The sequence below is a fragment of the Zeus faber genome (genome assembly GCF_960531495.2).
Source record: "Zeus faber genome assembly, chromosome: 19".
In the NCBI taxonomy this organism is placed as follows: Eukaryota; Metazoa; Chordata; class Actinopteri; order Zeiformes; family Zeidae; genus Zeus; species Zeus faber.
In genome coordinates, this window is record NC_137206.1 from 7,650,944 (window position 1) to 7,675,530 (window position 24,587).

General features: G+C 44.3%; 1 protein-coding gene across 1 annotated transcript in view; it reads left to right on the forward strand.

Annotated features, from left to right (window-relative positions):
- abca4a (ATP-binding cassette, sub-family A (ABC1), member 4a) overlaps positions 1-24,587 on the forward strand; it is a gene marked incomplete at its 5' end in the record, with an annotated part of 66,139 nt that overhangs the window by 5,742 nt on the left and 35,810 nt on the right. The window contains 13 exons of the mRNA XM_080020088.1: positions 22-219; positions 7,297-7,386; positions 8,586-8,820; positions 9,225-9,364; positions 12,203-12,319; positions 13,457-13,654; positions 17,671-17,876; positions 18,068-18,244; positions 18,905-19,127; positions 20,426-20,647; positions 22,163-22,367; positions 23,188-23,265; positions 23,586-23,747. Of these exons, the coding sequence (XP_079876214.1) occupies positions 22-219; positions 7,297-7,386; positions 8,586-8,820; positions 9,225-9,364; positions 12,203-12,319; positions 13,457-13,654; positions 17,671-17,876; positions 18,068-18,244; positions 18,905-19,127; positions 20,426-20,647; positions 22,163-22,367; positions 23,188-23,265; positions 23,586-23,747 (2,251 nt within the window). The remainder of the gene's footprint in view (positions 1-21; positions 220-7,296; positions 7,387-8,585; positions 8,821-9,224; positions 9,365-12,202; positions 12,320-13,456; positions 13,655-17,670; positions 17,877-18,067; positions 18,245-18,904; positions 19,128-20,425; positions 20,648-22,162; positions 22,368-23,187; positions 23,266-23,585; positions 23,748-24,587) is intronic.

The following is a 24,587-nucleotide window of genomic DNA, read 5'->3' on the forward strand; positions in this document are numbered from 1 at the left end:
CCGCTCTCCGCCTCCCCCCAGTTCGCCCACGGTGTGCCACACCTGCACCTGAAGGACATCGCCTGCAACCTGAGCCTGCTGGAGCGTTTCCTCATCTTCCCCAGCCGCAGGGGGCTCCACGCCGTCCGCAGCGCCATCTGCACCCTCACTCCGCAGAGGCTGCAGATCATCGAGGACAAGTTCTACGCCAACGTGGACTTCTTCAAGCTCTTCAGGCTGGTCAGTGGACGCTTCCAAAGGCGACGCAGCAACACAGGAAACACTAAAGTTGGAATACACAACAGCATATCACAAACATATTGCCATTGAGTGGTGCTGGGGAAAAAGTACTCCATTGACTTAAATAAAAATTCCCAAAACGACACTCTTAAAAGCGAAAGTACCACTCTGATCTTTCTATTGAAGTCAAACATTATATGTAGTTGCTCTTAGATTCACTTGTCTTATCTGGCGCCTTGATATAACAGAGCCGATAATACAGTATAAATGATACGGATCAGGCATATCCTGATTCCAATTTACAAAAAATGCTTACTTTCACATATGTAACTTTGGTACAGTTACACATATTTAACAAAATAAAAAATCATAAATAATATACATATTTATTTAAGTCCAGAATTTTAAGTACAGTAACAAAGTTACTCCATTACTTTCCACCACTGTCCCTGAGTAGCGTCATTTCCTGTTACTCTTGTTATTTTGAGCCGTATTTTGAACACTGATTCAAGCTGTGGCAGAAGAGATCAATTGAATTACAGGATATTTCCAGGTACAACCGCATCATATAATGTTGTTTCAGATATGCTTTCAACTTATCAATTACATAAAGCAGTGTCCCAGCAAACCATAAATACAACCCTAAATACATGCTTATTCATGTGTTTTGTGAAATGTTGTTGCTCTTTGCACTGCTCAGGCGCCATATGTAAGACTTTAAAATATACGCATGCATACACATTTTAGAGGTGTGTTCTGGCGCAGGGCCAGGGAATGAGGACGAGGAGGCAGGCGGAGGCGAAACGGCGCCGGTTGGCGTGTTTTTATTCACAGTCTTAAAAAAAAAAAAATGTGGCTCGTGGCCCAAAATGATAAATGAAAGGCTCGCAGACCAGTATGGAAATAGTCCGTTAGATCTGCGCTTATGGGCGCTCCCGCCGTGACGTGCCCGGCGGCTTGGATAGCGGGCTTTTCTCGCCCAGTCGTACCATGTCCTGCAAGCACACTGATACTCACTGCGGGGACAACACACTATATATTACTACTGGTTTTAAGATTTGAAGAATCAGCGGAGTCCCTCCGTTGACTCGCCCGATCTGCAGCAGCTGAGCTGCCCCGGGATAGGAGCCTGCACCACCTGTCTGCAGTGGCGGCTTGACCACGCCCCCCTGGCCCGCCACACACACATATACAGTATAGTACAGGCAGCTAATATTTATATTGATCACATCATTTAACGCTTAATCAGAGCCGGCCGCTGGCATGAACACCCTATGCAGCACGGATGCATGGCAACTTAAACCCCCTCCCCGCTTAGGGCCTCATAAAGACTCGGGCCGGCCCTGCACTTAATATACACCGATCAGCCACAACATTCAAACCACTGACAGGTGAAGTGAATAACATTGATCATCTCGTTCCAATGGCACCTGTCAAGGGGTGGGATATTTAGGAAGCAAGAACAGTCAGTTCTTGAAGTGTTCTTGTGAGATGTGTTGGAAGCAGGAAAAATGGGCAAGCGTAAGGATCTGAGCCACTTTGACACGGACCAAATTGTGAGGACTTAAAGGATCTACTGCTGACGTCTTGGTGCCAGATACCACAGGACACCTTCGGAGGTCTTGTAGAGTCCATGCCTCCACGCGTCAGAGCTGTTTTGGAGGCACAAGAGGGACCTACACAATATTAGTGGTTATTAGTGGTGGTTTTAATGTTATGGCTGATCGGTGTATATAATATTATAAGCAGTAATGCAAATATTGTTACCTTCAGTACAGGCCTAAGTGAGGTAGCCTACTCGCAAAAAAAGGCTGTTATCGGATGTTTGGGCATCGCATAATATGGCTAAGTTGCATGATAAAATCATGCAACAAAATTATAAAATTTGTATGATCGGTCGAAATATTAGATTGTGGCAGCCAAACATTTTAAGATTTCTAATTTCAAGAAAAGAGCAAATGAAGTGATTTTATATTTATCCTCAGCCAAAACAGAAAAATACTGTGTTGTAATTTGTGTAACAATTAGAATGATGTAGGGAGATGATGCAAATGTCTATATTTTTTATTAATAAATGCATTCATATATTTTTAGTTTCTTTCATTACCTAATACATTTAATAACTTACAGTCATTCCTTGGCCAGCGTGGGGGGATTCTAAACCGTAAGCCTTGTTCTTTAACATTGTTGTTGGAGGTCACCCCTCCTCTAAGGGCAAACTTCTCTACATTTGAGACACCAAAGGGAATACTAAATAATACATAAATCAGAGTGAATATGTATTCTGGTCTAGTCTCCCAAATTTTCTGTTAAGTAGACGCCCCCCGCCCCCAAGCGTGGGGATTTCATGTTGGCTCTCTTTTGGAATCATCCTCTCAACTGATGCGTCGGCAGCTAAGCAGGCGTTTTCGGGCACATTCCGGTGGATGTGTGTGTGACTTGGCATAGCTCTTACAGCAATTAACTGTATTTATTATACGCCTGCATAAAAAAATGGGTTACTCATCATAATGCATTCCACTATTCATTGCTGGAAAGTTCACCAAATATGCATGCAGGCGAGGTTGAGGGCTCTTGACGTCAGCTATATTCCCTGGCAGCGCCGAGCACATTAAGACGTCCAAATGATTTAGTGCTATGCGTGAATTGGCTTTGACAGTTTTCTCTATTTTTGGGAATAGAAAAGTAAAAGCCTGAGGCCAGTGTTGGATTGTTCCCATTGGGGATGGCGCCAAATCTTGTTTATTTACTTCATGCAAATGTGTGATTGAGAGACGGTCGTCGTAGTAAAAATGTTACGCCGACCAGCCGACTAACAATCAGTCAATAATAACAGTTATTCTATTTGTACTTCATGTGAGGTATGGCGTCTGACATGGCAGGCTGATGTTTTTCTTCTCTATCACTTACTTAAGCCCCTTTCCCACCCTCACTGAAAGCCCTAAATCTACTGGCAATGTTCCGCATTGGCGTCATGTGGCAAAGGGATCCGGTCGAAAGGTTCGATAAAAGTCGTTCCGTGTATTTCCCCATTCTCGAAGTAGTGTCATTTGAGGAAAATTGCCGGAATGTCTGTGAATGGAAGTGTGTGGGAATGGAAGCAGTAACATTTCCGTGAAGAAGGGTCGGAGCCGAATACAAATAAAGCAAAGATAGTGGGTTTTTATAAATATGTATTTCGATGATTTGTTTTCGGGAAGAAAAAAGAAATCAATTGGGAAAAATGGCGAGTCAGATCCGAGATGGGGAGCCTGACGAGAATCTCAAACATGTCCAGGAGACAGGTCTCTATATTCTTAGATGTTAATATTTTTCCTCTTAGAAAAGACACTAGACTCAGTGTCTTTTACAATTAAAGAGAGATAACGTTCCTTCTCCGGAGGCAGAGAGTGTAGCACAGGTTGAAAATGATCACACGGATTTAATAACTTTAGGTTCAGGGTTATTGATTCTGGGGAGGGCGGCTCTGTCCCCTCTCAGTCAGCGGAGGGAGGGGTCCGCGGGGCGGGGAGACGGGGAACGAAGCGCTGGTCTACAAACCGATTCTGTTGCCTAGTCTCACTTGCTATTAGACACCTCGTCAGAACAGTCATCTATGTGGGAACAGACTCCATGCTGAACTTTTCTGTTAAGGAGGCCAGTGTGGGAATGACTACTTACTGCCTTTGCTGGATATTTTTTTATGCAGCAGCGTTACGGGGTTCCATGTGGGAAAGGGGCTTCAGTTACGAGCCCTTTATGCAATGTTTGAACCGACTAAAGCTTAGCTTGATTGGCCATACGTAGAATACGAAGTCTTTCCGGACATTTGAATAGCACCCTAGATGGAGGCGTCCCACGCGTATTTAGATCGCCACCACGCAGCCTGGAAAGCCCTCGTCCGAGTGATGCAAGCAGGCAGACCTGAGCCCATACTGTAAGAGGCTTATGGCCCTGCCACGCCCCCTCTGGAGGCTAAACGACCGGGCACCTTTTTCCTGTAGTTACTTTTCGCGGAGCGGATCATGTGGTGCAACACCCTTATCCCTCTGTGTCAGTAAATAGGACTGGGCCGAGTGTGTCCAGCTGTAAGCCTATGCTGACGCCGCATACGATCAGCTGCATCGGAAAAATAGCTAAACAGTCACCGTTTCTGTCCATGTCTGCGGAGAAATGGTATTTGCTGCTCTACTTCAGCCCTACTTCACATTTCTAAAGTTTTAAAATGAACCCTTGCAGATATAATCTTCTACTATTCATCACTGGTCGGGGGAACTGGTGATAACTGGCGGTCCAGTGCCTTTCTCAAGGGTTTATTAACCCGCGCCATGCAAACTCCTATGTTAGTGCACGTAGGTCTGTGTGTGTGCAATGGAAAATTTAAAACAAAGTAAAATATTTTCCTTCGTATCCTCTTCGTCATGCGCGCATTTGGTTATTAAAATATGACATGCAGATGTCGCCCGCCGCCTCGTGCAGGTCAGAGTGTTAGCGAGACATTCTTCTCACATCTCGCTGACCCTGGGAGCACACAGGGGCTTCAGTTAAGAAGGATTTTACGCGGCGCTGCAGCGGCGGATTGGCTTCAAAGGCGGCCTTGTGTGTGGAACACAGCCTGATTCAGTCACCACGGTGATTAGGATTTAAACTTCCGCAGCAGAGTTGATTCATCAGCGGTTCTCAACGACTGCAACCCTCCCTCCCCTTGAGCCAGGCATCTAGTGCCCCGACGGGATGGGCACTCTGTTGCCATCATTTGGAGAAGACGGAGAGGTCTTACAAGCGTCTTAAAGGCTGACCCACACAACAAGATTTTTCAAATCTTTAAATGCGAGAGACTCCGCACATAACATGTGCACATAACAACATATTATACATTTTATAGTTTTGTTCCTATAGTGTGGGGAGAACAGTGTGTGGGGGACTTTGCTCCACAGAGTTTTTATTGTCCCTTCAGACAAGAAGGTATGCTGGCCACAAGGATAATTAACAAAATGATGATTATTATAATGAGGAGGTGGATAGTAATCGTCTCGACCGCAGGAGGAATGGCGTTCCGCTGCTGGGCTGCTGACGAGCCCCTGCGCCGATCCCCTCCGCAAGACAGACAAACATTAGGGAAACTCGTTGCCCCAAGTCGGACCAATCGGCGCCGATTCAAGGCAGCTTGGCGGCCGTGGGAAAGGGAACCGTGCAGTTGTTTGCAGCCGGTGCTTGACCGCCACACGCAAATCCGCAGAGCTCTCGCAGGAAACGTGACTTTGCAGCAAGCATGGTGGACGACGGGCTGCGAGAACTGGCTATGCTAGATTTTACACTTCTTTTAAATTTTTTTTATTTTTTTTACAGAAAATCCAAAAGCATCGTGTTGTTGCCACAAATCAACAAGTTGACCCTCTGTTTTTAAGGGCTGTCTTAATTTATGCTTGTGTTTATAACTCCTTCAGTTTCAGTCCACTTGTATGACAATTTGCCATCGATCTCTCCACTACGTGACAATCCACAGCCCGCGTCCTCGGCCACCGTACCCTCACACTACAGGAACATCTGGCTATGTGATCTTTAGAACCATCCAAAAAATCGGGACTCGTTGGACCATTGTTGGAAGTGGAGAACTGGCGGACCCAAAATCGTCTTGATTGTCTTGTAGTGCGTGCCCCCACTTAGTTCCACAGTGTATACGCTACCTATTTAACTTTAAAGCAGGCTAACAGCGCTGTGGGTTAAGAAAACCTTCTGGAATTAATGTAAATAAGAAGCAAAAAGCCCAAACGCTCCACTCACGTCTCAATGTTATGTTTCTCAGATGCACAGTAACACGGCAAGGTTCAGCTGCTTTGGTGTTTGGCCTTCTCTCAGTAATAACATCGTAAAAGAACAAAGATTAGAAACGACTAAATAATTAAATAAATGACTCCACAGTTGGCTACGCCTGAAAACAAAGAGAACCCCCCCCCCCCCCCCCCCCCCAGAAATAAATACTGGATTCCAGCTGATGGTTAAAAAAAAAAAGGCGGAGAAATAAAATCTCCCCCTTTGATCGTAAGAGGACTCAGACACAAACACACACACACACACACACACACACACACACACACACGCTGACTTTCATTGAAATGTTCTCAGATCTCAGGAGATAGTGAATGTTGGGAAGGAAGGATGCCGCCCTCCCTCCCTCCTCCTTGTTTAGGGTCTCGCTCTCACGCCGCTTCCTGGACCTTCGGCTCTATTGTGCTGGCGGCGGTCTTGAAGGTCCTCGGTTGGACAAAGAGGAATGAGAAAGAAAGAAAGAAAGACCGCAAAGAGAATCAAGACTGATACGAACTGAGCTGCTTCACGTCCAGGATGTGGGCTCTCCGTGCTCAGCACATTTCAGGCCCTGCTCAATGGAACAGGAACGAGGAATCGGAAAGCTCAGTAGATCATTTTCTAAGTTTAGATGTCCAGGTGTCTCCCAGTGTGCTGTTGTTGAAAAGTTTTGGACAAAAGCGTCTGCTAAATGAGTAAATGGAATAATCTTATTATTATTAATAATAATAATAATAATAATAATAATAATAATAATAATCTTATTAAAGTGTGTTTTTGTCAGAATGGATGTTGTGGCGTGATGTTTTTAATTAACTGAGCTGTTTATTTTTATTGTTTATTGTTGCACTTTTTGTTTGGTATATTAATTTTATAATGATAGTTATAATTTTAATAATAAATAATAATTACAGCTCTAATTATCATTTGAATAATAATAATAATTGTTATTAATATTATTACAATACTTTACATGATTCAATCCATTAACCAAGACATTGACTGTTTTGCTCAATGAATAAATGAATATCATTATAAAATCAAGTTTCTGTTTTTTTATTCTAATTGTGATCTTATTGTGATCATATTTTATGTCAAATTTATGAAGAAATTCAGAAAACTGTTCAGAAATGTTTCACAAACTTTACCATATCCGGCGATAAAGCAGTAAAATGGTATCATATGGAAAAAGTAAGAAATGAGCACGACGACCCTTTGTTTCCATTTATATGTGTTTTTTTTTATGTGTCTTTGTGTGATTAATGCTTGTTTGTTTTTTTTTCTCCCCAGCTTCCCCGCGTGCTCGACAACCACTCCGACGGCATCGACATCCATTTCTGGGGCAGGGTTCTCACCGGCATCTCTGAAAAACTGCGAGAGGTGCGGCCGCAGCAGCCCCATCATCCTGTCCCTCCATCCCAAAAGTTCACCGCGGGCTCAGTATTTTTAGCTCCTCAGGAAACCGCTGCTTCCCCTCGCCCGAGGGGGAGAATCCAAAAGCAACAGTTTTAGATAGAAATCAGGGATATTTTCAGAAAATGTTTTAATAGTCGACTGCTGTAGTTGTCAGTTGGCCCCAGTTTAAATAAACTGGACTAGTTGTACATAAATAACAAAGTTAAGAAATTAACTCGCAATTAAATGACTTAAATGTGCATTTCACAATACATTTTTTGACTGAAATAGTAAAATTTCGGGCCATTTTTACATCAATTAAAAGGTTTTAATAGTTGAATGGAGTGTGTGTAATTATATTATTTATATTATTATTTTTATTATTTTTGTATTTAATTTTCCTTATTTTCTTATCCCTTTCTTACTTCAAGTTAAAGAGATTATTTGTCACATACATATTCATACGGTCGTACTTGACTTTTAAAGTAGTAATAATAAAGTTATCTAATCTTATCTTATTTTGTTTGACTTGGAGGTATGCTTACTTGGGGGTGTTGAACCTATATGTATATACAGTAAAACATTATGATAAACATTAAACACATTGAAGCACAACTTTCAACTGGTTTGGACCTCGATGCTCTGATTCGAACACCGTGGGCTCCAGACTGATATTCTGTATATTTGGGAATGTCCTTGCTGTTGTGGGTGTGTGTATGTGCGTTACCACGACAGCTGGACTTGGCCGAGGGGCTTTTATGCCGAGGTGACATCCTGTCGCCGAGACGCGACTCCCTGTCTGCTGCCTCCGTGACGACGCTCGGTGCTTTTCCACTGTCCCGCCTCCCGCTCCCAAAGACATCAAGCACTCAGATTTTTTAATTTTAACCCCCAGAATCTCCTCTCAACACTAGCGAGCGCAACCTGTTTTCATCCTCCCTCATCGTTATTGGTGTGTGTTGTGCCTTTAATACATGGAGGGAATTTGCTTCAGCATAGCTGCCCTGAGTTTCAAGTTAGAATAAGGAAACGTTCCCAAACTTTGGGTGACTCCTCATATAATGAACAACCATTTTGAAACGCTTACAAATACATACATACAGTCAACCTATTTTACTAACTATTTTACTACTCCCTGCAGGCTTTGCTCATGATAACCCCCCCCCCCCCCCTCTCTCTTCAAGCTGCTGGGGAGGAGCAGTTGGAAGGACCTGCTGCGGGTGATGAAGCCCCTCTTCCAGGAGAGCCCGTCCTTGGGGCGGCTGATGGCCGCCGCCTCCGGCCTGGTGTGCGGCTACAGCGAGGGCGCCTTCTCCCGGGTGGCCTCCTTCAACTGGTACGAGGACAACAACTACAAGGCCTTCCTGGGCATCGACAGCGCCAGAGGAGGGGGCCGCTACACCTACGACAACGGCACCAGTGAGTGGGACGCCCTGGCTGGTCCGCCCAGGACGTGGCCGTGGGTGTCGGGCCACGTGTCTTACGGAATTAAGCTTGAACTCAGTAACAAGAGCCTATGTTTAAATGCACTGTGTCGCGAGTGGGGATCTCATTAGATTTGCTTCGGGCGCTCGTGATATGAGGTCATGACAGCCACACGCCGCAGTCGGAAACGGTGTTTCAAAATAAAAGCACAGCAACGGAAGATTCAAGACACACAAAGACATATATCTATATGGACGCATACGCTTGTGGTCCACTCGTAGGGGACCTGTGACCCAGGTTTGGATCCAGACCCGCCAGTCGAGAATACATATACCACGGCACTTCCCCCATAAATGCCCACGGACCCAAATTTCAATGGCCTCCGTTTTCCCCTCCAGCTCCGTTCTGCAATGACCTGATGCGGGAGCTGGAGTCGGACCCCCTCACCAGGGTGGTGTGGCGCTCCGTCAAGCCCATGCTGATGGGATACATCCTCTACGCCCCGGACTCACCTGCCGTCAGGCAGATCATACGAAACGTAAGCAACACCCATTATGATTATGATTATGATGATAATAATCACAATGGTGATCATAATAGTCAAGGGATGCACCAGCTTTTGGGAAATTCACTTTTCGTCAATCTCACCTCGAATCGAACGAGAAGCTCGAGAGCAATTTATTCTCTTGCAGAGAACCAGGGCAGGTGCAGACTAGTGGGGATAGAAACATAATTCCCACGTCGCCATTAGTCAGCAAAACTATTAAAAGACTGCAGATACAATCCAATTATCAATACACTATACAACACACACAGGCGCAGGCGCAGGCTGCTTTAAATTTTGTGTTTTTTGCTGGCTGGGATGGAGAGTCTTCCTTCCCTCATAAAATTTATTTTTTTGTTGTATCTGAACGTTTACCCCTCATGGTAAACACGCCCTTTGCCTCAGGCGGATACAGTGCGATACATCCGCACATTTACTTTCCCACCTCTTCCCCCAAACACCCTCTTTATTTACAACTTTAGTCCTCAAGGGAATTAATCGCATTGAAAGAGAAAAACAATAACTAAGGGTTTGAACTATTGCCTGGACAGTAGCAAATATGTGCCCCCCCAACCCACACCAGCCCACCCCACTCCACCCCACCCACCCTACGGCACGGACTGTTGAGCTGCCTTTGTATATGTGCCACCTCCCGTTGGCTCGCTTGACCAGGAGCAGCCACCTCGCCGAGCGTCACGGCCCCCGTGTACGTACACGCCTACTGTTGTGTAGAATTCCTTGCACTGGGGGCTGACTGGCTCATGTTGAAGGACGGGGCAGACCAACGGGGCATGTGCAGTAGAGTGGTAAGGTTCTGGGAACCAACATTGTGAGGAGGCCTGGGTTGGAGGGTTAGGTTCAGGGTTAGATGACAGGGGTGGAGTCCCCCTGGAGGGATTTAGAAGTCCCCCGGGGGGTGATGGGAAAGACCCGGGGACCCAACCCACCGTCCTTTGCTGACACACTCGCTTTCTGACGCCATCCTTCCTTCGCTGCCGGGGGATGGGGGGAGGGGGGTGGGGGGCATGAGGAAACGATGGCTTGTGGGAACCCAGCTGGGGATTGACTAGTCAGGCTCACTGAGCTCAGCCACTTGTCAGCGGCGGCCTCCATTCTACCCCTGGTGCCAATTGTCTCCCGCTCTATTCTGGATTTGGATTCTATCATGAAAGGTCACCGGGTTGGTCTGGTGCGGTTGGGGAAACGTGTGATGCTTTGACCAAAGCTAGCTACCTCCTGCTCTCTCTCTCTCTCTCTCTCTCTCTCTCTCTCTCTCTCTCTCTCTCTCTCTCTCTCTCTCTCTCTCTCTCTCTCTCTCTCTCGCTTTCTGGCTCTCTGGCTCTCTCGCTCACACACACACAAAAGAGGAAGGCGTTTAATTAGGTGTACTTTTCCAAAAACACTTTTGTCCTCTCGGCTGAACATCACCGTGAATGCGGCACTACGCAGGCTGCGGGTACGGACCACAAAAGCACTGTCCACAAAGACACACACACACACACACACACACACACAGTGTGCCCACAGACACACACACACACACACACGGAGCATTTGATGATAAGCGTGCAGTAAATATTTGCCAAATTTGTCATGGACCACATGACACTTTTGGCACACCCTTAGCTGCGGGTTATCTAGAGAAGCACTAGGGAATTCTTGGTTTGAGAGTGTGTGTGTTGTCTTTGCAAAGCCTGTTTTCACAGGGACTTTAATGTGGGAATGGTATGTAGCGGGAGGTTGGGAACACTGCGACACTGTTTGTGTGTGAGCGCGTGTTTGTCTGAGGGAGTGTTTGTCTGAGGGAGTGTGTGTGTGTGTGTGTGTGTGGGTGTGGGTGTGTGTGTGTCCATGTCTGTACATAGTGTTCCGCCTTGTGACTCTGTTACTGCAGGTATGTGCAGCCTGTTTGGATACGTGTGTGGGCTTGTTTATGCGCGCCTGTGTGTGTGTGTGTGTGTGCACCACTGCACCTCCACCAATTCGAAAACACAGGCTCAAGAATTCAGTGAAGTACATGCCATTAAACATGTGAAAGGACCACACCTGCATGAAGATAGGTAGATAGAGTAGATGAATGACGAAAGGCAATACACAATATACCTCAATGCCAAAAAAAACAACCTAACAACTAAGATAGAAATGAATAAGTTTGGCATGTACAGTAAACCTTAATAAAATATATAACGAACTAAAGTAAATAATGAACAGAAGAATGTAATGTTGTAATGTACGCTTAACCTAATTATTAACATTAAATATAAACCAATTTAAAGAAAAAATATATATGTATATAAAAATAAATAAATGAACCTATATATTGACAAAACTATGAAATAGACCTAAAATTTAAACAGAGAACAATAAAAAAAAAAAAGTGTTTTAGTCTGTTTACTAGCCAGCGTACACATGTTAAATCACCCCTGTCCATTTTCCTGATGGTAGGTCACATTTATAGAAATATATTTTTGCCTTTTCGGGTTTTTGGGAAATTTGAGCAATGCAGTGAGAAATTGACCCGAAAACGAACTCCCTGTCCACGCCAATGCGTCATTTTGTCAAAGTAATTTAATATTGCTTTAACGAATGCGAAATACAGCAAAATACAGAGTTTTCCCATCTACTCTATTGGGTTGAACCCAAACTTATCTTATCATCCCATGCTTATAATCTCTGTCAATTAACATTTATTGCTCTATTTTAGCACAAAAAAAAACAAAAAAAAAAACGACCAACCGACCCAATTTTCGCTCCAAACCACCCCGACTCCTCCTCACCTCCTCTGCCCCCCCCCCCCCCCCCCCCCCCCCCCCCCCCCCCATTGCCCCGCAGGCCAACACCACCTTCGAGGAGCTGGAGCGGCTGAGGAACATGGGCCGAGCCTGGGAGGAGGCGGCGCCGCAGCTCTGGGCCTTCTTCCAGGACGGGGTCCAGGTGGACATGCTGCGGGTATGACGACCGGAGTGCACGAACGCACATCAAAGAAAGACCAACAAAAGGGAAACAATGGACAAACACCAAATTTACAAAGATGCACGAGTGTGTAAAAACAGGCGTCATTAGGCTCTGGGAAAACATTGACTGGGTAATGCTCTTCCAGAAACACCCTTTGTGATTCGCTGGAGGAATGACACACGCTCATTGCATTGTTCACCCTTTAGCCGTCAGAGCCTACCAGCGGGTTTACAGCCTCAGCCTCATCGTCTCAGATTAGATCAGATTGCAGCACTTAATTAATCCACTTGGGGATATTAGACTGATGGCGTAGCAAGAGCTATGTGTCTGTGCACCCCTAGCAAGGCAGAATAACAGGAGAAATAGAACGCTATGGAATGGAAAGCAAAATATTTTTTCATTTAATGAATGTCATATTTCATTTATTCGTGAATGTAATTATATATTATTTAATATAATTTTTCAATATCACATTTTCATCAAATGTTATCTTCTTATCGGTAATTATCAGTTTGTGCAATTTATTCAACTTGACTTGTGAAATCACACACCAACACCCACATATTGAAAGTTAGAATGTAAAAAATGTTTTTTACTAATGATATTTCTTGGGTGTAAATATCTTATGAAAGCACCGAAATATTGCGACGATGTTGAGGTATTTGTCAAAAAAAAAAGAATCATGATATTTGATTTTGTCAACATCGCCCAGCACCAGCGCGCGTAACCGTGCATTTGAAGAAGGTCCTGTTCACACGGTCTCCCTGCCCCGCATCCATAAGGCTGACTTAATATTTTTCATAAACTCTTCCTGTATAATTACATTCAATTACAAGAATGACATTTTTTAATTACTTCCAGTTTCACAGTTACTTTGTATAATTACTTTAAATTACAGAATTGCCTTTTATAATTACTTTCAATTACGCAGTTCCTTAGTATAATTACTTTGAATTGACTTACTGTGTAATTGACGGTCTGTAATTCCCTCTACTTCCTCAGTGTCTGCATTCGCTTAGCTGTTAAAAGCCTATCGTTGTTATTATTCCACGGATACCATGAATACTTTGAGCTCCCCTTTCCCCGCTTTCCCCTACGACTTCATTTACTCGTCCACCCATTTATCCCCAGGAATCCATCTGTAACCCGACGGTGATGGACTTCATCGACAGGAGCCTGGAGGACGCTCCGTTCTCATCGCAGGACATCCTCAACTTCCTGCACAACGGTCCGCCCGAGGGCCGGCCCGACGGCGCGGCCGACTTCGACTGGCGGGACGTGTTCAACCTCACCGACAGGGTGGTGCGCATGCTCAACCAGTACGGAGAGGTCGGTGCTCCATCAAGCCATGTTCTCAGTTGGACTGTTTGTCTTCGTTTTACCTCTACTTGACCAGGGAAGCCATGAAGAGCAACTCTGGAAAATATGTTAAGGGCATGAACATCAATGCACGAAACCGTAAAACCGGGGGTGCAATTAGGCAGGAAAGCGGTTGCTGAGTGTCTGAGGGTGTCCGTGACACGGCCCTCGAAAGCCGAGATGGGACTGAGTTAAGGTTTGGGGAATCGGGCTACGCAAATAAGTCGTAATACGTTTTGTTTTTTGCCAAATTGTTCGGTTTTTCACTAATATCTGCTCCGTATGTGGATTGATTTGGATGACATTTAAACCACGAGATCCTTGTGACGTAGCGGTCTAAACAACACCTCAACCCTGTTTCTAGCTTATGCCGAAGTATGTGTTCCCGAAAGGCTTAGCCGGGTTGGACATATTTCGGTGTCAGATGTACTGGCTCGTCCGTGTTCAAATCCCAGAAATAATTGGCTGTTTTTTCCCCTAATATCTGCTCGGTTTATGAATAGATTTGCATGAAGCTTCAACCACGAGGTCTTTGCGACAGCGCGGTTCAAACAAGACGTCAACCGCGCTCGTGTGTTATGCCGAAGTTGGTTCTCCAGGTAGTTTTAGGCTTCAAAATTCAGAGAATCGATGATCTGGACCCCTAATAAATATTTGTAGCAGCTTAATTAATACTGTAATTCATGAGTTAAAGTGAATGAATAGCATATTGAGGAGAAGACAATAAATAAATAAAATCAAAAAACTATGGTAAGAACAACACCTCAACACTCCAGGTAAAGGGATGTTTTCGGTTGCTTTTTAAAGACGTCCACTTTATGCCTGCTTCTCTCATATCTTGTGGGGTTGGTGCTCCACAACTATGGGGGCGTTGTGAGTGAAAAGCTGCCTCCCCACTTTTCTCACAGAGTACCGCGGGGACCTTTTTAAAAGGCCTGCTGTCACAGCGGTGTGACACAGGTAGGTGAGACACCAAGGAGGGTTTTGTAAACGTGTCAGCAGATGAGTGTTACGACGGGTGTCGGGTGTGTTTTCTTTGCATTTTTGTGTCTTAGTTTTCCATTCACCTCTGTCTTAGCTTCAACTCTAAGGGCCGGAATGCCTCTGCCACTCTATTGATATCTCTTTCTCTCTATCTCTCTCGTCTTGGACCCCGAGAGCACAGTAAGCAAGTGTTTCTTTCTCCATTTGTTTCCACCTGAGGACGTCAAGGTCTCTCCGCAGAGAGAGCCCCATTCAACAAATAATCCCATTGAGTGCACGCTCAGTCACTTGTTGATTTCAATACATTTCAAAAAAAAGAAAACGCCCGCTCGCCCAAACATGCCGCGCGCTCAATACCGCCCTTGACGGGGACGGGGAGCGTTTAGATAGCCTGTCTCCCCCGGCCTCCCCAATTTGTCTCCCCCTGTCGAAAAGGACATAGAAATCTACCCAGGTGGGCGAGAGCCCAGCGGCAAAACAGCCTTCATGTCTCCTTTGTTTACTGTTGATCGAGTGGAGACTTCTAGAAAACAAAAACAAAAAAGCTCCTAAACACTTTGGCCCTCTTCCCTTCCCCAGACGGCTAACACACTGGAAAGACAGATAAATTCCTCTCTCTCTCCCTCCCTCCCACTACCCTTGCGGGTACTAATGGGGTTGGGGGGCCCGGGGCTGCGGCTGGCTGGATGGTTGGCGTCCTTTGTTTTTGTGCGACTTGAAGCTTACAGCACTTGAGTGTGACAGAGAGAGTGGGAACGAGCGAGGCCCGATTAGCTACAGCTGTCAGTCCAGTCATTCTCCTTTACGGAGCAGCGACAATGACCTGCGGGGGCCGGAGGGGAGGGTGTGTGTGTGTGTGTGTGTGTGTGTGTGTGTGTGTGTGTGTGTGTGTGTGTGGTTCCTGGCCCGGCGTGCCATGCGCCCGGTGGCATGCCGGCGTGCACATACATTAAAAGTGTTTGTCAAGGTTTCTTTTTGTGTGATAAGTCGGAATTGAACGTTCTGGCACAGGGCTTCCCAAGCTGAGAGCCGCGACCACCCTAGGGGCCCGGTGAAGGAATAGCAAGGGGTCCCCAGGGAAATTTTATTTTTGAGCTAAACTATGGTGAGGATTATTTTGAGAATTGAAAAGTGCTTGGAGTAGTTCAAGAAGATGTTTCAAGATCAATAATTCAAGAGTGACAACCTTTGGCTGAGGAATAATTCTTCGAGGTCTAAATTGTCGATTGATGATAATATTTACCTATTTTTATTAAATGCATTTTGCTTGATTGCTTTTTTAAGCACTTTGAAATTGTCTGTCGCTGCTTTACAAATTAATGTATTATTTACCTTAAAATATAAAATAAACCTTGTTTCAATTTGACAGCAAAGTAAAAAATTAAATGGTAATATAGATACGTTAATTATTAAGATGGGTTAATGCAGAGGAATTGCAAATTTACCCGTTGTTTGACGAATAAAGGTATATTTTTAAAAAAAAATTGTATTTTAATGGTAACGACATGGCAGTTCAATACTTTTTTAGGACCTCGCCGAAAAATATCTTGGGGGGGACCCCTGTTTTCATACATTCAGTTGAGTTGTTTTGTGTTTTGCGGGTGTTTGCATGTGTTCATGCTGGGGTGTGCGGCCGAGTGGGGTGGAAAAGCATGTGAACGTGCGAGCGGCAGGGAGAACGCTGTTTGGCAGCTCCTCCCTCCCCGCCTGCGACCGCCAGCCGTGAAGCCCTGTATCAGACACGCTCTGCTGGGAGCGGGAGGCCGCCGCTGAGGTGTCACCGCCAATGAGAGTGTTCCTGCTGAACTCTGCCACTTGGGCATTGTGTGTTTGTGCGTCCGTGTGGGGCGGGCCGGGGCGGGGGGGCGGACCCCCTAGCCGACGGTGGCCCGGTCTGACCTTGGGCCCGTCTCGTTTTTGGGGGGGCAGCTGCGTCCATTGCGTAGTCGTCGCCCGACGAAGTCAGAACTTTTGTCTCCCCCACCGAGCTGAGTTCACCTCGGAGGAGTCTGCTTTGAGACGGGCTTCACCAGGGTGTGTGTGTGTGTGTGTGTGTGTGTGTGTGTGTGTGTGTGTGTGTGTGTGTGTGTGTGTGTGTGTGTGTGTGTGTGTGTGTGTGTGTGTGTGTGTGTGTGTGTGTGTGTGTGTGTGTTCTTGCACCTCATACATGAGTGAAAGCCTTCCTCTGTCCGTCTACCTCACGCTTCCTCAATTTTGGGGAAGTTTTTGGAAGTAGGTAGGGGCGGCACGGTGGAGAGATTTGGCGGCTCTCGCAAATTATTGTGAGATACCTTAGAAGGAGCTCCCTCCTTGCTTGCCTTGTCTGCCAATGATGACGCTCACTTGACAATCGCGATTCTGGTTTCTATAATTATATAACAGAATTGTCTGTGTTGTATTAAATATACATTTAAATCCTCCTCAATGATAACGCACATTTTGGTATTTTAGTATTTTTTTGAGCTTATTGTGCGTAATCACTGGGTGTCATTACATTTCACTGCATATATGTATGAATGTATGTGTATGTGACAAATAACCTCTTGAATCTTGAATGAATGAATGAATGAATGAATTAATTGTCAATTTTGTAGATCTTTTTGGCATTTTTGGTTGGGTGTTAGGTTTTTGACCGCTGTGTTATAACCACCAGAAATAAAAACGAGCCGTTTCTGCCAATCAGATCATTGATTTTAGCGCTATGGACAACTTTGGTAACATTCATCCTCCGGGAATAAATCTGAATTTTATCTTATCTAAAGTCGTATCAGCGATGCAACAAAACCAAATCAGACTTGAAACGAATCATCTAAGAAATACCCAATAAACAAATACATCGCATTTTTACTGGGTTCTGGCTAAGTCTGTTACATAAGTCTGTGGTTTACGGGGGAAATTTAATATTTGAATAAAACTAAAAAACAGAATAGCCAGAAAGTCAAAATGTTGCCTTGCCTTGACTCCTGGGTTGGCTCATTGAACGTCTGTTCTCCCAAACGCAGTGTCTGATCCTGGATAAGTTTGTGGCGCTGCGAGACGAAGACACCGTCACCCAGCGGGCCTTGGACCTGTTGGACGAGGGCAAGTTCTGGGCGGGCCTGGTCTTTGTGGACATGTACCCCTGGAGCGCCAAGGTCCCGCCCCACGTCAAGTTCAAGATCCGCATGGACATCGACGCCGTGGAACGCACCAATAAAATCAAAGACAGGTCAGAATGAAAAAGGCAATAAAAGGTCTGAATCCAAGGATAATATATACCTATAGGCTTACTTTATACCCTAATAAATGCCTTCCCGATATTTCGGACTCCGCTCTGGTTTTCGTTTTACGACCGCAACACACCGGCCAGTAGGGGTCCTCAGTGAGACTTACACGCGTCTTGTGTTTGAAACCCTGCAGGTACTGGGACCCGGGCCCCAGAGCTGATCCTATGGACGACCTCCGCTACGTGTGGGGAGGCTTTGCCTACCTGCAGGATATCATAGAGCACGGGGTCATCAAAACTCACACCGGCAAGGAGTGGCCCATGGGCGTGTACATGCAGCAGATGCCCTACCCCTGCTATGTGGACGACCTGTGAGGGACGCACGCGCACGCGCACACTCGTCAAACCATTCGGTGTCGGGCTATTTGGGGTTTCGAGATGTCCGACAATCACAATGAATTGAATAGCTTTTCCATTAACAAGGAAATTCAGGGTCTCTGTGGTCAAGTAGAAGGGAAGCAAAGGCACGATCGGGAAGTGCTCTTACTTTTTTTCTTTTGGTTTTGTTTTCATAGCCGAATTACACCAATGCACATGAAAGTGTCACACATGTGAATGTTTTGTTACAGTGGAATTGTAGAACTGTTTCACTACTCATTCTGAATCCTAAACTTTCAATCCATTGTTTTCGTAGATTGGATTGGATTAGTTTCTGGTAATTTAAACATAATGATAGACTTATCCATTTTCGCTATGAGAGCCATTTAACATACACAAAATTAAAAAAATAAAATAAAAATGTATAACTTACATGTTTGACATTGTAGATTTGTATATTGGCCATATTTAGCAACACTGATACAGATTGATTGCCTCGTATCGGATAGCTGTGATCATTTTAACGTTCAGCTTTAGCTCTTTTGACATTTTTGGCTTGCGTAGTGAGATAGAGGCGTTAGGAGCCACCACCCAGTAACTACTTCGTAGGAACTCATCTGCCTTGGCTCATCTCTCCCTCTCCGCCCCGGCAGCTTCACGCTGACGCTGAACCGCTGCTTCCCCATCTTCATGGTTTTGGCCTGGGTCTACTCCGTGTCGATGACGGTGAAGAGCATCGTCCTGGAGAAGGAGCTGCGCCTCAAGGAGACCCTGAAGGCGGCGGGGGTCACCAACGGGGTCATCTGGTGCACCTGGTTCGTCGACAGCTTCCTCACCATGGCCGCCAGCACGGCCGTCCTCACCGCCATCATCATGGTGAAAAGACTCTTTTCATCTTCTCTCTTTTTGTTGCCATAAAAGTATCAGGTCTAAAAAGTAGCTGTCCTAGACATTTCCATAGTAAATCATTTGCAACTTTATTTTGATAAGGTGTTTATAGTGGAACACAGGCCTTATATCAGGAAACATTAATGAAGGGCTTGTACGTCCCATGACTCATGGAAAGTCCAGCAGGTAATCTGATCGGAATGAGCCAGTGAATTTGAGCCAGTGAATTATCAACCTAAACACTTCCGTTATGACTCCCAAAACCCCTCTTTTGAGAGTTGCTTCCTAAAAGGCTTCAGCTGTGCTGCTGGGACCCCTTGTGGTCGTCGTTGGTAATGCGCTCTTCTCTCTCCCATAGACAGTAGTTAAAGCCATAAACATCCCCAAATGCAACATCCCCTGCTCCAGACACGGGAAGTCATTTTTCGCCAGGAATGTCACAGAGTTGCCTATTGTGGATTGTAATTTACCTCTTGCGTTTTGTTAAAATTTGTCTGGTTGAAGGCCTAATAAGCCTGCAGATTTGGGATTTTATTGGATTACATATATATGTATATATTAAAAAAGTTAGTTGTCAATAAGACGCAACTGTAATTTAAAGTTAGTCATCATATTAGAGTAAATTATATTAGATATATAATTATTATATTAGAATAAATTATATTTATTAAAATTCCATCAATTTGAATGAAAGTAAATAACTTCTTTGATGGACAGTGAGGGAATTTCGGGTCGCAGTGAGAGTTGAAAAACCGAATAATGAAACCCATTTTTTCTTGCACTGAAGAAATTTGCCATTAAATCAGCTTAAATTTAATTACATTCGTAAAACTTATATTGTTTTTTAGGTTTTCTCAACTTAAATTTGAGAAATGAAATTGTAAATGTTATGTTGGGAAAACCAAATAATTTAGGTTTAACAAATTAAAGTGATTAAAAAATATATTAACGCTCCAATGCAGTGATTTACTTTCTAATTAACCAAGTCAGTAATCATATGGATATCAAAAAGAGCAAGCACACATTCCTATTTTTATTTTTTATTTAAATATATATATATATATATATATACAGTATATTTCTCTTTAATTCAATTTTATTGCCGTTTTTATGCCGTTTTTTTAGACTCTAAGGTTTTAAATTTCTTCAATTGTATTTTATGTTACCTACATACATGTTACCCATGTTACTTTACTAGCAGCATGACTTTAAAAGTGCCTCACATACCTCCATTTTTGCACATCTCTACCTTGTCTTCCCCCCGTCTCCCGCACCTCCACCTGCAGGGAGGCCGGGTGCTGAACTACAGCGACCCGCTCATCCTCTTCCTCTTCCTGCTCAGCTTCACCACGGCCACCGTGGCACAGTGCTTCCTCCTCAGCGTCTTCTTCGGCCGGGCCAACCTGGCGGCGGCCTGCAGCGGCATCATCTACTTCGCCCTTTACCTGCCGCACCTGCTCTGCTTCGCCTGGCAGGACCGCGTCACCCGCGACATGAAGATCCTGGTGGTGGGGGGCCCTGTTTTGTCAAACAATTTATTGACATATGCTGGATGATATAATTTCTCGATATAATAATATCGAGAAATACGTTTCAGTGATATGGAAGGACTCCACATATTTTGGGATACATCAATGTACACATGATTTCACTATGTTTGAAATATATAACCTAAATAGATAGCTAGATTAATACTGTACAGACATATACATACTTACTTACCTACCTCCCTACCTACCTACTTACTTACCTATTTACCAACTTACCTTCCTACTTACTAACTTACTTGCTTACCTACCTCCCTACTTACCTATTTACCAGTTTACCTACCTACCTACCTACTTACTTACTTACTTACCTATTTACCAACTTACCTACCTACTTACTTACTTATTTACTTACTTGCTTACCTACCTATTTACTGAATTACATACCTACCTACCTACCTACTTACTTACCTATTTACCATCTTACTTACCTACTTACTTACTTACCTGTTAACTTAATTACATACCTGCCAAAAATAAACAGTAAACATACACCTGTGTATTAACATATTCACAGTTCTGATTATTAATTCTATATTTTTGGATAATACTGTATATATGTATGGTGTTTGCATGTATGTACAGTATATGCAATATATTGGTGAATATACCAATTATTGATACTTTTAATGAAACTACCTGTAAAGTACAAACATATATTTGCGCAAATTATTTATTTGAAATACAGTGGAATAATTGAGATGCACTGCAAGTCAAAGAGGTTTTCTGGCCTTGGAAGAGTGTGTGGGATAAGACATTGAAAGTCAGGTGATAGGTCGAGACTATTAACTAAAAATATAAAAAGATATCCAGCCAAATAATTAAAATAGTACCTAATTTGAACATAATAGTGATTTGTCCAAATACCGTTGGTACTATGCATGAAAAGGGTTATTTCAAGGTTCTGAAACCAATATTCATGTTAATCTTCTCAAATCGAAGCCGGCAAACTGTACTTTAAACTCATTAATCGTTTGATTGTTAACCGAAACATTTAATACATTTAGTAGTCACTGTCCAACTACTTATGGTCAGCAGGGTACATATATTATTGATTATTTTCCTCAAAAATGATGAAGATTATATTTATTTTGAATCATATGCCAGTGACATCTCTTGATATAAGCATGTATGCATAAGCATTCATGTTAATCCTTGCTCAAGGTCGATACATGTAATCCCCATACATGGATAGTGTCGTAGCTTTGACGAAAATAAAATGTTAGTTTTTGAGCAATTCCTTCACCTGAGCCCGGGTTAGGTTAGCGTGTGGAAGGACCTCATCTTAGTGTTCTGTTGCCTGAAATATAAATGAATATGCGTGAAAACTGTCCCTAAAACAATATCCTCCGCTATTTACTCACAGTGTTTTTTATCCCTGAACATAAAATCTTTACATGTAAGACTCTGTTCTTTTATTGCACACTATACCTGTGTTCCTCTCAACTAAACTACGCCACGCTTCGGTCATCCCAGAGCCTGCTGTCCCAGGTGGCGTTTGGCTTCGGGACGGAGTACCTGTCCCGGTACGAGGAGCAGGGCCTGGGCCTGCAGTGGGACAACATCCGGACCAGCCCCCTGGAAGGCGATGAGTTCTCCTTCCTGACCTCCATCTGCATGATGAGCCTGGACACCGTGCTGTACGCCCTGCTGGCCTGGTACCTGGACAACGTTTTCCCCGGTCAGTGGAAAATGTTCCCAGCGAGGCATTTGCTCCGAATCGCGCTACTCCAACCCTAAATCAGTTGATGGGGGCTGGTACGCCGGGGCTCCTAACGATCGCCGAAACCGTCGCGGGAAGTTCGGAAGCGAAGATTTCCACCTCCTCCTTCATCTCCCAAAGAACCGGAGGCTATTCTTCTTGAAGAACACCCCAATAATATTCGACTCGTATGGCGGAGTTCCAACAAGGATTGCGGCTCTTCCCAAAGCGAAGAATTGTTCTACTTCTCCTTAGGTCCTTGATATGAATGCATTGCTTGGGATTTCATTTATTTTCTATGTGATCGTTGTTCCCTCGGCTCCTTTGAACTCATCTAGTGGTGTTGGGGAGGGAGCCCCCGCTACTGGAGGACTCGTGTAGAGCGGCACGGTTTGAAGCGCTTGATTGAACTCCGGAAAAAAACGAAAATAGAATCGGGGGCCTATCCGCCGGAGGATGGTGTGAAGAATCGGGGAAAAGTTGAAAAGCCCGTGTTTGGGAAGAACTGTGGACTGCATGGTAAAGTGCTGCAGCCTTTGTGTAGAATTCCAATGAAGTCGAAGATGTGAAAAACAATTGGAACCGCACGGCGGTGGTCACTTTTTTCCGTACGGCTTGATGATACGTGCGCTTCTCTATGTCAGGGTTATTCTCCCAAATGTATTGTCTCCCAAAAATTGCTTTGCAGGCAAACATTAACTAATAATTAACATGACTAAGCCCAAAACTATAGTCCAATATTGTTGAATATTGTTGTATTCAGCCCAGAGGTAAAGCGGTTTTCTCTCTCGACATACAGGGCAGTATGGAATCGGTCGTCCATTTTATTTCCCGCTCCTTCCTTCGTTTTGGTTCAATACCACATCAACCGTTTCTGGTAAGCTCCTCATAATCATGATTTCAAAACAGTATATTTATTTATTTATTTATTATCATTATTATTATTTTTTTTTTATATATACCTTCATTAGTCCCACAAATGGGGAAATTTGCAATTTCTCTGTATTTACCCATCTTAGTAACTGACGTATCTAAATTTAAAATTGAAATCTTAAATTCTATGTGCGTGTCACCTTATCAGTGATTTCTTAATGTCTAAAACACACGTACACGCTGAAAATCCGAAAGCGATGTCCCTGACCATTTTTTTTCACGAGAGCATTTTTTCATCTTGACCTGTGTGTTCTTGTTCCCAAGGCCCGGTGAGGCCGGCGCCGGAGAACCAGGGCTTTGACAGCCTGCCGAATAAGGCCCCGGGAGAGGGAGTTGGCGCCAAGCCCGTGGCTCCCGGGGGGCCCGACTCGTGCAAACACGGGGGAAAGCGAGGAAACGAGAGCGAGAGAGCGGCGAGCGGAGCTGGTGAGAACCGACGTGGCTGCTGTCCCTTTTCCAGCCACCGTCCCATTACACTACGGCTGTTGTGCCCTGCTTGGCGCTACACCTCCGGATCCTGAAAATTAAATTTAAATGCTAATTAGGTATGGTTATCTAACCGAAATTGTACTTAATTTTACAAGTGCATCAGTGCACGGTGCTTGAATGCGAGCTATTAGGCCTCATAAACCTACAGTGGCAAAGGAATAATAAAACCACGTCATTTTTTTCAAAGGCAAACATATAGAACAGGGGCATTCAGAGAGAAAAATAAATAGGCCAAAATAAATAACTTTTAAATAACGATAAATCACTGTGCGGAGATTGTATTCTTTACACACGGCGACGGCTTGGTTACAGACAAGACACACTGGCCTGGCATCTGGGAAGGACGGTATTTTCCGACCATTCCGCTCTAAAACTCATTTTTGTCAACGACGACGCTCTGGCTAGGGGTCTTTTTTTGCATTTGACCTGGACCTGAGCTGTCAATCAATGCTGCGGAAAAACTGGCCTGTAGCCAAGATGAATTGCTCACCCCTGATCTGGGTTTCTAACATCAGCGCCAGTCAAGCAACGTGGGGTTGACTGTCTCGCCCTCTTGTGGTTAAAGTTTGTAATTTAGAAAATGAGTACACGCAGTTGATATGGCAATCCACTTTTCCATCTTAACCGTGTACTGTGCTGTATATCGTCAGGTTTTTGTGCCGCACATGAGCAATGAGCGGGTCCCAGTTGGAGTTCTACACCGTCTCCTTTTCTCACTTCACTACAACAAATATTATTATTATTATTATTATTTATATGTATATATATATCTTTTTT